Genomic DNA, 13520 nt, shown 5'->3' on the forward strand with positions numbered 1-13520 from the left:
GGGTTAATTCCTTTGTTTTTGTTGGATACGTAATACAATTTATAAAATAAATTAAATTATTTGGATTCTTGATCAGAAGACGAATGAGACAACAGTTCAGAATTCCAGTTTTTTTTATGGTCTTTACTTGTAACCAAGTCTGCGACATGACTTTACCTGACTGACGTATTCTATATTAGAAATACTGTCTGTCTTCCTTTTCTTTGTTTTGGGGTTCTTTCTCCATTCAGTTCCCTCTTCAGGAGGTAACATACATGCTCAATTGGGTTGAGATCGGAGAAACAAACGAAAACCGAAAGGCGCTGCAGTCAAGTCCCGGAAAAGCATTTCAAATGAATAAAGCGGTGGCCTCAAAGAAAAGGGGCTGGGCCCAAATTCCATGATATAAAAGCAGTCTTGCTTTATCTGTGCTATTCCTCTTTTGATTAGAACCCCAAATGTTTTGTGTACACAACAAAAACAAAGGAATTGATCTTGCCATTCCCATACTGTGAGAGGAGACTGCATGTATGTGCAAGCGTGATAGAAAATGGCTGGATGGATGCCTTTCATGCAAATGAACATCCTCGTCCTCCTCCCCCCTCTTGGCCTCCTTTGTGACTTTGCTCCCCGCCCCCAAGTTGCGTTCCCTTGGCGTCGGCCTTGACGCGCACCACCTTGATGTGACGTCAGTTCTGACATCAGCAGCCAGCGTGCGCTCCTTCACACACCTCCTCTGCGCCGTGTGGAAGAGGGAAAGCATGTGTGCGGTTGGGGTGGGGTGGGGGAGGATGGGACGATCTCGAGAGACCACCATAATAGTCTATTTTTATTTTTCTGCTGGCAACCGACCACGCCGGCGAGCTGCTGGGGTAACAACCATCTTGTCGCTAGTGCAAGGGTGGGTAAACTTTGTGTACATTTGTTATTTACAAATAGACAGAGAAGCCAGGATCAGTAATGAATATATGTAGTCTCTTTTTTATTTATAAAATGTTTAAAATGGCAGATGCTTACACTTGTTTGTTCGAATAATATGTTACTTTATTAATAAAGGCCTTGATGAATTACATAATGAGATAAATGAATACAAAATACATTGCAGAATGCTAAATTAACAAATTTTGCTGAAGAAAATGTTAAAGAATAAAAATTAAAAGTAATACTTAATTTAAGATGAATTATCTGATATTATGATAGGATTGTTTGACCTCTACAATTTTCTTTGGAACACCCACCAGAACACCACTATGTAGGTAGTTGTGGCTGAAAAAGCAAAGCGTGAAGAGTCTCTGTCGCAGCGCTACGGAGCCTCAAAATCTATAAGAACACCTAGCGCTCACAGTTTTTCCGCTACATCAAAGCATAATAATGTACTTCCTTATTGCAGTAAGCGTCTGTCCCACAAGGAGGCGATGAAGCGCTCGGCTGCTGCTTCTTCATTTCTGATTGACTGCCAACATCAAACAGGTGTGTTTAAATGTCGAACAAGAATGTTAGATAAGATGAGGCAAAACTTTAAACTTCTCCTCTCGTTTGACTGCACCGGTAAACAGAGCGCTTCCATCTAGGCCAAACCTTTATCTCGACCCTGCGCTGTGCCCTTTTATGGTCACGCCAGCAAAATGGTGCGCACGAATTTTGCCCACGATTTTTCTTCCGAGAGCTGCATACTTAAAAATCGAAGGACGTAAGGGCCACTTTGACAATCTACGATTTAATAAACACTAATTCTTATCAATTTAATGATGTCATCTTAATTAGGGCGCGACCAATGTGGATTTTTTTTAGCCGATTCTAATATTTGGCAGAATACAATTCCTCCATCCGATTAATTAAAAAAAAAGTAGGCTAATGAGTATAATAACTCCCTAATGAATTAAACACACAACTGTTCTCCCATAATTAGTTTTTTTACCGCATATAATTCTACAACAGACAAAAAAATAGACCGAATATTTAAACGTCATCATTTTTTAATGTGTTTAAAAATTTATAGAATTTAAAAACAGTACTACGTGATGATTAAATGGGACATCCAATTAATTGGTTGGGCCCTAATCTTGAAATAACGCGATGCACTTTGATCTTCACTAAGCAGCTTTTCTTGGCCGTGTAGCAGCAGCGCAGCTAGCTTCTTTGTGGGTGGAATATTCCTTTGGGATATTTGGCCGAGGGGAAAGTGGATCCACTTTCGCCCCAGTGCTTCCATTTGCTTGAATTTTCTACTTGTTTCTTGTGCATTCATCCATTCATTTTGTCACACTTTTTTACCACTGAGATCATCCAATTTCATCCATTTTGTATTTTTCATTGATTGATTGATTGATTTTAGTTATTGGGTGTGATTTTGTATTGTCACGGCAATGCATTGTGCCACCTCCCGTCTGCTCACTTTGATTTGCTCTTCCTCCTCCATCATCTTCCTCCTCTCACTCACAAATACGCCCCGCCTCCACAATGTGACGCTCCCCTGCCTCGCTTGCGTCTTTTTCTTCTTTGCCGCCTCCTCGCACTCGCACAGTGATGCAACGTGCTCGTCTTCTGTGACAAGGCATTGGATGATTTGGAAAAGTAAACAACAACGCCTTTCTTCTTTTTCTGTGTTTGTCCGGACAGCCAAGGACTTTTAGAGGCTGGACCACGGAGACGCCACCGGTCAGTGTGAAAGCTTTTTAATATATATGTAGAATAATATTCATACAAATAGGTGTCACTTTTATTTTGGGGGATGATGTCAGAGGCTTGTCATTTCTCAGAGAAACACGATAACATGAATTTTTTACATACATTATGTAAATGTAAGCGAATACACTATTATTGAAGTAATCATTCACTGCCAGACCTTTTTTTGAGCATTTTGAAAATCTGGGGGTTTAAAAAATCGAAAAAGTTTGACTATGCCTTTTTCTCTTCTTTTATAATCAGCTGTAGAAAAAAGGCAGGTTGCACAAAATCTGTCCCAATGGACTCCCAGTGTGCCAATCTCATTTCTAAAATGGTACGTTAATGTTATCTAACATTGATTGTGCTTCTGTAAAGTTATTTCCAAGCTTGGAATTTAACATTGGACTCTCCCTTACCCAACGGCTGTAAATAAGTTTATGAAAAAAGTACGTATACAATTATAAAAGTCAAAATAAAAATACATGTCACTAATTTGTGACACTACTGTTTACCTATTTTTGCACCCCTTGTATATTATGTAATTAGCCCTGATGCCACACCGCCGTCAGCCTGCCCAGCTCCATACAGCCACATATGGCTACATACGTAGTTTACTACCATCAGAGTGTGAATGTGTGAGTGCATGAATAAAAGAGCCAGGAAATATACAAATATACAAAATATAAACATGATTCATTATTTATTTATTTATTTATTTATTTGTTTATTTGTTTATTATTATTATGATGATGATTAGTATTATTTAATTAGCCCAGGGTGTCACAATGACGCACTGGTTTCACGTCCGCCTCTCAATGTGGGGGTTGTGGTTTTGATTCCAGCTCCTGGAGTTTGTTCTCTTCCGTCCTGCGTGGGTTTTCTTCGGGTTCTCCAGTTTCCTCCCACATTCCAAAAACATGCACGGTAGCCCGATTGATTGCTTCAAATTGTCCGTAGGTGTGGTTGTAAGTGTGAATGTTTGTTCGTCTTTGCGTACTTTTGCGATTAGCTAGAAACCAGTTGTGAGGGGAAGCGGTTCGGAAGATGAATGAATGAATGAATGAATGAATGAATGAATGAATGAACGAACGAACGAACGAACGAATGAATGAATGAATGAATGAATGAAATTAGCCCTTATGAAGACACTGACTTGAGTTCTGAGTTGATAGTATTAGCCATCAAGTCAGCAAAATTTCTTTGCAAAGTGGCGTCAGCACTTACACAGTATGTATAATTCTGCACCAGATGTATTTGACTTCTATGGTGTTGCCATGTCGGGAGGCCTCAAATGTCACTTCCCGATGCCGTCATGTATCTCGTCTCGACAACATTAGCATTTGGGTGTGGCGTCCCTCAGGGCAGCATGCCCGGCCCCTGTTGGTTTGTTTGTCATACATGCTGAACAGACACCTCCATCCAGGTGATGTCCGCGCCTCTCGCTACATCGGCTCCTCCAGATGAGTGTGAGCCAAAAATAGCCTCGGCGGGAAACGTGTTGATGAATAAATCAGCGTCCGCTCATGCTTCGCGAACTGCCACGCACTCCGTTGCTCTTGATCCCAAAGGTCGCAGTCGACTTAAATTCTTGAAATGTTTCTGTCCTCTTTCCTTCTGCAGGCAACGTGGGCTGGCCCTGCCAAGCCGACAAGAACGACAGGACGTTTCCTGTGTGCAACTGGACATACAAAGTGTGTGAGTTCACAAACTGTATGTTTGCCTTCGGAGTTCCCAGCCGCGACACGTGAGAGCGGACGGACGAGAAATGATTGAGCATCTTCAGTTGGTCGTTAGACTTGTGGGCAGGGACATGGGCCCGGAACTGGACATGCGAGATACATAATTGGACGTCGGACCCATGCGATTGGACAAAAGTGTGTGAATCGCTAACTGTGCATTTTTGTCAACTGCGAGTCGCTCTTAAACGTGTGTGATTGGACATACGACATGGACTCGCCTGACGTCAGTCAGGAGGACCCACCCACGGCCGGGGCTGAGAACCTCAGTTGCAAATACGACTTTGCGGCCAACGCAGAGCGCCATGGCTTCGAAGGCGAGACCCTTCTGGAAGACCCCATCCGACTGCCCGGCGTGCAGGTGAGTGGCAGGTTAACCCCCGAAGCAAATGCCCGTCGGCTAACTCCTGCGTGTGTGTCGCTCCTGGCAGGTGGTATTGATTGTGGCCTACACCGCCATCATCCTGCTGGGGCTTGTGGGTAATTCGCTGGTCATCTACGTCATCTATCGCTTCAAGACACTGCGCACCGTCACCAACTTCTTCATCGCCAACTTGGCTGTCGGTATGTTCGTTTAGAGGCACACGTGGTAGTTATGTGATGGGGTCAGCGTTATAAACTAATATTATTTTTTAAATGAATAATAATTAATAATTAAATTAATAATAATTAAAATTACTATTTTTTTATTGTTAGTTTTGGATTTATTAATGACAGTTAATTTTCAAATTATTTTTAAAAGCCTTTTTGTTTTCATTTCATTAACATTTTCTTTCTCAATTTTTGTTTTAATTTTGTTAGTTTTTATTTTTTCTAATAATATTTTTTAAATTAATGATTAATAATTAAATTAATAATGATTAAAATTAATATTTTTTATTGTTAGTTTGAGATTATAATTTTTTTTTAAAGCATTTTTGTTTTTATTTCATTAACAATTTTTATTCTCAATTTCTTTTTTCTCAATTTTTGTTTTAATTTGGATAGTTTTTGTTAACTCTATTAACCGGATGAGGTCCATGTGAAACCTTCTTCCAATTTTTAAATATATGTATTTTTCTAAAGAAAAACAACTTTATCCAAGGCGTAAGTCAGATATTTCAGCTTTTAACTGGCCCAAAGTGAAGGTAGCAAGGAGTAAGGAGTTTGTTTAATATGTTGTTTTTCAATAAGCCCCCGAGCTACAGCTCGCTCGCAAAGCCCAGTTTAAATGTTGCGTGTTTGTTAAATGCCACTTCCTGCCCCCTCAGCCGACCTGCTGGTGAACGTGCTGTGTCTCCCGTTCACGCTGGTCTACACGCTGCAAGGTGAGTGGCACTTTGGCGCCGCCCTCTGCTTCCTGGTGCCCTTCGCCCAAGGCCTCGCCGTCCACGTCTCCACTCTGACCCTCAACGTCATCGCCCTGGACCGCCACAGGTCAGCTGGCAAGGGAGCGCATCTCCGTGGGCCGAGGTTTGACAGGATGTTGTCGTGGTTACAGGTGTATCATTCACCATCTGGAAACCAGGATGCGTAAGGTCACGTGCTTCTGGGTCATCGCAGTCACGTGGTTGCTGAGCGCCGCGCTCGCCAGCCCCCTCGCCATCTTCCGAGAGTACGGACCGGTCACGCTGACGCCGGGACACAGCATCCAGGTGGAGGGCGCCGTCTGTATATCAGTGAGATAGGGACTTTACTCGAGATTAGGTGAAAAAGTTTAAGACCTGATAATTGCTTGAGACTTGAAGATTAAACTTGAGATTTGCTCTTTTGACTGTGAACAAAAACAATGATTGGCGCCTTTGACTGCAGGTGTGCAGAGAGAAGTGGCCCGGGTCCAGCACGGACGGGACGGTGTACAGCGTCTCCATGCTGGTGCTGCAATACTTCCTCCCGCTCTCCATCATCTCCTTCGCCTACGCCCGCATTTGGTCCAAGCTGCGACGTCACGTCAGCCCAGCAGAGGGCAGGGGCGACGGAGCGTCGGCAGGTTCCGAGCGCCACCGCCGCCACTGTAAAGCGACCAAAATGCTGGTGACCATGGTGGTGGTGTTCGCCGTCAGTTGGCTCCCTTACCACGCCTTCCAGCTGGCCACCGACATCAACAGCAGCGTGCTGGACATGCCGCACTTCCGCCTGCTCTACACCCTCTTCCACGTGGTGGCCATGTGCTCCACCTTTGCTAACCCGTTGCTCTACGGATGGATGAACCGCAACTACCGCGCCGCCTTCCTCGCCGCCTTCAAGCTCAGAGATAGAGGCTGTCAGCGCAGACGCCAAGACGCCATCCACCAGGTGGGCGTGGGGGACGGAGGGAAGACCAAGATAGCGGAGGGGAGGCAGGAAGTTGCGTCCGCCTGCCTCAAAGCTACTGACGTGTGAACGTGACATTTCTTTATGGGTAAGAAAAAGCAGCTGACTTTGGGAAAACGCTCGCCATTTCAAATTGACGTCTTTCCGTTCTCTGATTGGCTGGTCAGAGCAAAACACACATGAATAGATGTTATAATCAGCACTTTGTGAGTACAAGATGTCTATCAATTTTATGTTTTGTCACGTTTTCAAATAAATATTGATTGTAAACTGATGATGTTGCCTCCGTTCATATTTTATTTCATATCAATGTTTTCTAAAATTGCAAGTCTCAGGTACCAAACAGAACTTTTCACATTTACCGTACGAGCGTACCCATGATGGGAATAGCGCGAGTCCGTGTTTGCGTACAAAGTGCAGCCGCACAAAAGGTCGTCGCCCCCTCGACGGTTTGCTTAACCTGGTTTGAGTCACAAGTGTCGTGGGAGGCTTCAAAACCAGCCAGCTCCGGGATCTTCGGAACATTCGACGAAATGCAACGTCTGAGTTTGCTGCTCTGCCTCGGCCTCGTGTGCGCCGCCGCCTCACAGGTGAGACGAATACTTTGCGGTGCTTGAATGTTAAGGGACGGATATTAACCCGAAAACATTTCCTCAGGGGTCCATGGTGGACCCAAGGGGAGCGCGACCCGTGGTGCCCAACACCCGATCTGAGAAATGCGCCACCGAGAAGGAGTGGCCGTTCTGCACCGACGACGACTGGGTAATGTTAGTTTTTCGCCAAATTTAGCTAGCACCAAGAGTGTGAGTATTTTTTTTCCACCTCTGCTGCCAGGGTCACAAGTGCCCATCAGGCTGCAGAATCCAAGGTTTGATGGACCACCAAGATCACAGCCTTCTGAAAAAAATCGAGAAGATCCGCAGCGTGCTGGAGCAGAACCAAGTCGGGCAACGCTCGGCCGATCAGGTGACCAAGCAAACGTACGACTTCCTGAAGGAGAAGCTCATCCTGAACTCCGGTCGGTCCTCGCACACCTTCTGAAACCCCGGCCGTCTTTCGAAGCGTTACGTGACGTGTTCCGTGTGCCTCTCGCAGGTCAGGACGACCGCTACTACAACTTGGCGCAAAGCCTTCGCCAGAGGATCTCTGATATGAAGGTGAAGATCGATCGACAGCTGCGGGTTCTGGCGGCCCTCCGTGACCGGGTGACGGATCAGGTGGCAGACATGCAGAGGCTGGAGGTGAGCCTTGTTTCACCACGTCGAGTGGAGAAATCAGAAACAAGTTCCTAAGGGTCCTTTCCCCTCCCTCCCTTTAGGTGGACATTGACATCAAGTTGCGTTCCTGCAAAGGTTCCTGCGAGAAGTACTCTGAGCACAAGGTGGACCACGACACCTACGTGGCTCTGGGCAAACAGGTTCGCTGTTTTCTCAATCTGGCATATGTTCTCAAATATTTCGTATCGGAGAATTTTTTCTAAAGGCTCCTTCGTTACGCTAAATTCTTTATCCTCTGCAAAGAGTGACTAATACGAATGAGTAGCTGACATTTTACAGCGTTTCCGTATCATTCTGAATTCTACTGGCCTTTCCAGATTAATCAGCTCCAGGGCCAGCAGCTGCAGAGCATCCATACTGTCCACCAGCTGGGAGTGATGCAGAGCAGGCCGCTAGACCAAGTGCCCTGGACCACCGTCTTCAAGACGGGACAGCAGCCACAAGATGTCTTCCAGGAGGTGAGGGCGCCTCACGACGCAGGGAATATTCTTTCAAATATAGTCTGACAAATGATGACCTTATCTTCACTCTCATGTTGACCTCATCTTCTCTTGTTCTCCACTGATCAGGTGAAATCATTCCAGTTGTCGCTTCAGACCGAAGGCTCCAGCTCCTCCCCCGCAACTATCTCCAAAGTTCCAGGTATTTCCACCTCTTCATCAACCTCCTCCACGCACTCTAAGGGCATCACTGAGGTCTCAGGAGGCAACAACGACGGCTTTTTTGGCGGCAACTTTGATGACGTCCACCTCACCAGTATGCACACACAAAATTGCGTGATTGTGACCAAGACCACGGTGATGACGGCAGATGGCCCTGTGGAAAAGGTAGTGGAGACCAGGGAGGGCGGTCCCGCCTGTCAGGGGGTCTCCGGCACCAAGGGTGGGCTGGATTCCCTTTTCCCCGGCGTGAGTCACGTCTCCTCCAACATCAAGACCGTTCACGTGAGCGGCGTCAAAGGAAGCCACTCGGACATTAAAGCCGGCTTCTCCGAACCCTTTACGGAGGTGGGCTTCGACCTGGGAAAGTTCTTAAACGACAACAAGGAAGACGACGTTCCCGCCGCGGCCTATCGCAGCGGGCAGATTGCGCACGTCGTACGCCAGAGCGATTACACGGGAAAAGGTACCGCCACCTCCGACCTGGAGTGACGGCGGGTTCTGCTAGCTTAGCGTCGTTAGCCCCAGCCCCACCTTACACTACTCGCAGAAAGTTAGGAAGAGAATAACTACACTAAACTTGTGAATTAAAATTTCAGATGTGCCTCAAATATGCCATGGCAAGGTGAACTAAATTTGAGCTCTAAAATATCCAACCGTTGACGCTTCCTCCACCTTTTTGTGTTCTCTAACGAGGAGCTAAATGGCAAATTTTAGAGTTCAAATTAAGTTCAATATTCCAATTTGTATTCATCGTGAAATTCCACCCCAAAATGGAATATCCCTAACTTTTTCCGAGTAGTGAAACGAAATCAGATTTTTAGCTTTAGCATCCGTGTTGAACTTTCTGGAATTTGAAGAACCGAATGATGTGTTGCAGATTGCGTGGATATCTTTCACTAGCACAGCCGCGGGGAAACGAGCGGCTTGTTTAACATCAAAACCTCGGCTACTGCCGACCTCGTGTCGGCGTACTGCCTTCAGGAGGGGCTGTTGGCCGGCTGGTTGTTAATCCAGCAAAGAGAAAACCAGAACGCCTTGCTCAACTTCAACCGAACTTGGGCCGAGTACCGCGACGGTTTCGGACGTGTGGACGCGCAGGGGAGGGGGGAGATGTGACTGGGAAATCAGAATCTCCACTTATTGACCAAGCAGGGTGAAACCCTGCTGAGGGTGGACATGGAGGACGGGCAGGGGGACGTAACCACCGCAGAATATGTCATTAGGGTGGGTCCCGAGGAGGAGGGGTACCCTTTACACGTCTCGGGCTACAGCGGCACCGCGGGGGACTCCCTCGCCACGGTCGATGCGACGTCCTCCGTCTCCCACAGCGGGATGAAGTTCACCACTTGGGACCGTGACAATGACACGGGAGATGAAAACTGCGCTGCCACACACGGCGGGGGCTGGTGGTACCACAACTGCCAGTCGGCCAACCTCAACGATGGCGACGGCGCGGTGTGGGCCGGTCGCCGTATGAAGAGAGTGCAAATGTTTGTGCGACCTGCGTCTTTGTGACCTTCTGTATTGACATTTGGTTCTGTTGACTTTCCACCCCTTGTGTCCAGAATGTTCAGCGCTGAACTCAATAAAGAATCGATGTTCACCTCATCTGATCTGTGCGTGTGTTTTAGTGGGATCCAGTTCTCGGGCCTTCAATGGTGAAAGTTTTTCGGGAAGAACCTAAAATGCTCTCGAAGCTTCACAGGTTTCCTTAATATTTTGAACGCACATTCCACGGGATCTGGTGTCCTCACCGGTCAAGTCCACACATAAGCTACTTACAAAAAATAACGACCAACCTAATTTTTTGAATGAGCTTATCCAGCTGGTTCAATAGGTTTTGCCCAATTCCGTTTTTTGTTTTGTAATTTCTCAAGACGTCCACTTTTCCGTCTTTCCGTGGCTCTTTCGGTCGTCGTATCCCACCTGCTACCTCTGAGAACATTTGAAGCCTGGAGTTTATGATGTCATCAGGAGGTTGCAACAGAGATAAAGAGAGACTGGAAGAGTCACAGAAAGTTATAGAAGTAGACATCTTGTAACTCAGGAAATTAAAGTTCACTCGGACATGATAGTTCATTTTGAGTTGACTCTACGTATGCTTGGTAGCTTCGTCAACAGGGAGTTGCGTATTTCATTCTTGTCTTGGTTAAACCAATCTGTCAGTGTGTGTTTGTGTCCAAGTTTGATCCAAAAGCAAACAAACATGGCGTCCTTGGACCCTCCGTGTCCCCGTGTGCCCACTAACCACATATTTGCTCTACGCCCACAGCATGTGCAAGGCCTCACATCCAACATGGCCGCCAGCAGCCCGGCCTCTTCCCCCATGAATGACGCTGCCCCGCCCGGTCGGACGTGCCGTCGTGTTCCCATGGCGACTGGGTAAGAACAGCAAATGTGTCTCGTACGTCTGAAAGCCAATAGGATGACGCCCATGCGTTCGCATAGTAAACAAATCGTTATGTGTCATTTGACTGAAAAAAACGGGAAATAGCTTGAATGAATGTTTTAGCCTTCTTCTCTACAAGCAGGTCACCAAGTGTCCATCCGGCTGCCGCCTGCATGCTGTCCTCTTGCAGGCAGAAATGGAAATGGACAGGAAGCTGGACGGGTTCTGCAAGAATGCCAAGACCAGAGGCGTAGCCAGGAATTTTTCCAGTAGGGGCGCACGCCCACAGGAAACATCACCCACGCCGTTCGCTGATCGCTAAAACAATATCCGGTCCGGGAGGCAAACGGTGAATGGATAACATCGCGCACATAGAATAGCGCAAGCACATTCGCACAAGACCGAAAGAAAAAAACGGCATGAAAATGAAGAATCGAAAAAGCTCGATTTTTTTCAACCGGGGCGCAGGGAGTCCTAACCGGGGCGCCGCCCCGGCTCGCCCTGGCTTGGCTACGCCTCTGGCCAAGACGTTGGAGAATACGTTTGAAGAGTTCATGGCGAAGGTCGTGAACGTCTACCATCATCATCGGAAGGCCCTGGTCTTCCAACATGGTAAAACCCTTCAATTGTTTCACGCAATTGTTCTGCAACTACTTCTCATAGCACTACTTTTGTTTAAATTGTATTCCTTGACTTTCTTCATCACCAGAATGCCATGCTGCCAAAGCACTACTTTTGTATAAATAAAACTTGTCGGCCTCACTTCAACATGGTTCCTTGGCACCAAAATGACATAAGCTGTCACCAAGGCACTACTTTTATTTTACTCGTATCAACATATTTTCCCAACACAATGATGCAATAATAACAAAGCATAACTTTTTTCTTAATGAAGATCTCAACTCACTCGCAGCATAACTCCTTAGCAGTATTGGTATTTAAAAGATTAAAGATTAAAGTCCCAATGATCGTCACACACACACCTGGGTGTGGTGAAATTTGTCCTCTGCATTTAACCCATCCCCGTGTGATTTGTACATGTTTGTTGTCAATTAATCACTGTAATATGTCCTCTGCAGTGTCGGAGCTTAATTTCGTGCAAGACGCTGCTGAGCTGGCGAAGAACTTGACTTTGCTGCGGCAACGATCTTGGCGGCTGCAGCAGCGGATGGAGGAGCTGAATGAACGTGTCCAGCAGCAGGCGGAAGAGCTGTGGAGGGCTGAGGTGATGGTCTGGGAGGTGGCCTTCTGGTGACTCGGCAACTAATTAACCGTTGCCATTCAGTGTGGTTCCGCTAAATTTAGTCATAAAAATGTTTGCATCCATGCTCGCCAGGTGGACGTGGACATGAAGCTGCGAGCATGTAGGGGTTCCTGCAGGGTGGCGGTGCCATTCAACATCGACCATGATGCTTATTGGACACTTCGGGGCGATGCAGCTCAATTTGACCATCGGAGATCGAAGCAGGCTTCACCTCCAAGAGATATCCCACAAATCAAACTGCGGCCTGTGCTTGTGGGCCCGCCTCCATCCAAAGAGTACAAGCAGATCCCGATCGTGCGGAGCGAACTGCTTACCCAGTTTGAGGACATTGGACAAAATCAGCTATTTGTGGAAAAGTCTGAAAATGACAAACCTCAAGAATCCTAACACTTCCCCAACAAACACTACCTACAATATTATTATTACTATGTAGATTAGTTCCACGGTAACGCCTAGCCTGGCAAGCCACACCCACTAAAAACCTGGTCGCAAAACGAACCGTCCAATCAAATTCATTTACTTGCTGTGACGTACGCAACGTCACAACTGCGGAAGTCCATCCTCATTCAAAATGGCGCGCGGGAGAAATGGTACTTTGTTGACACTATTCAGCATTAAATCAGTTTTAACTCATTGGAAACACAAGAAAATTAAACCCTGAGTAGTTGACGACACTGGAATCATTTATTTCAAAAGAAGACCTTTTTGTTGTTTCTTTGGCGTCACGTCCACCCTTTGCTGTTTAGGTCCTTCGAACTGGGTTTGCCCCGCCTCATAAATGCACTTGAAGCGACTCCCCCCCCATCCGACCCAACCCGACAGCGTTGGATCTGGCTTGCCAGGCTAAGTAACGCCACCATCGAATCTATTCTAGGACGGCTTGACTTTTCTGTATCGAGTAAGCCCACCCACACCAAGTCAGCGTATGAGTAAGATAGCACCCAATGTTAGCAAACTTAGTTTTAATATTGCAGCGGTGCCATTACGATCAAATGTAAATCTTGAGTTTAATAAATTCCAGTAATGAACTTTGACCAGCTTGACATGCCACTGACCAGGGAAGTCGCCTTTGTCATATCTTGTTGAGGAGCTACTTACTGCACATTTAGCTTATTAGTCAAATCAATGGGTAAAGATTTCTGGCCCCAAAGACCGGAAATGCGCTACGAGATCAGACACCAGAGATAAATGAAACAACTTTAGTCATCATTGACTACTGGATTCGATTTATCTTGCTCATCTGAAAATAGATAT

At 46.3% G+C, this 13520-nt stretch overlaps 3 protein-coding genes across 4 annotated transcripts; all 3 read left to right on the forward strand.

Annotated features, from left to right (window-relative positions):
• The first annotated feature begins 766 nt into the window (after positions 1-766).
• Positions 767-6948, forward strand: npy2rl (neuropeptide Y receptor Y2, like). Its single transcript, XM_037260373.1, has 8 exons — positions 767-880; positions 1370-1449; positions 2599-2637; positions 4267-4743; positions 4814-4946; positions 5633-5798; positions 5863-6016; positions 6174-6948. Exons 4-8 carry the CDS (start codon positions 4594-4596, stop codon positions 6741-6743), a joined length of 1173 nt encoding a protein of 390 aa, XP_037116268.1. The 5' UTR covers positions 767-880; positions 1370-1449; positions 2599-2637; positions 4267-4593; the 3' UTR covers positions 6744-6948.
• A 177-nt stretch (positions 6949-7125) lies between these two features.
• Positions 7126-10221, forward strand: fga (fibrinogen alpha chain). Its single transcript, XM_037260284.1, is given in 8 exon segments — positions 7126-7264; positions 7332-7436; positions 7509-7692; positions 7770-7915; positions 7993-8091; positions 8269-8409; positions 8521-9076; positions 9491-10221. Coding segments are annotated over 8 exon segments (1926 nt in total). The 5' UTR covers positions 7126-7207; the 3' UTR covers positions 10129-10221.
• Positions 10222-11529: 1308 nt separating this feature from the next.
• Positions 11530-13472, forward strand: LOC119128241 (fibrinogen alpha chain). 2 transcript variants are annotated; one of them, XM_037260498.1, is made up of 3 exons: positions 11530-11614; positions 12082-12253; positions 12339-13472. In XM_037260498.1, the coding sequence occupies exons 1-3, from the start codon at positions 11557-11559 to the stop codon at positions 12352-12354; spliced, it is 246 nt and encodes an 81-aa protein (XP_037116393.1). In that variant the 5' UTR covers positions 11530-11556; the 3' UTR covers positions 12355-13472. The 2 variants fall into 2 exon arrangements, with proteins under 2 accessions (XP_037116393.1, XP_037116392.1); XM_037260497.1 differs by having other exon boundaries at positions 12082-12227.
• Positions 13473-13520: the final 48 nt, after the last annotated feature.

Source organism: Syngnathus acus, chromosome 10, assembly GCF_901709675.1.
Source record: "Syngnathus acus chromosome 10, fSynAcu1.2, whole genome shotgun sequence".
Classification (NCBI taxonomy): domain Eukaryota; kingdom Metazoa; phylum Chordata; class Actinopteri; order Syngnathiformes; family Syngnathidae; genus Syngnathus; species Syngnathus acus.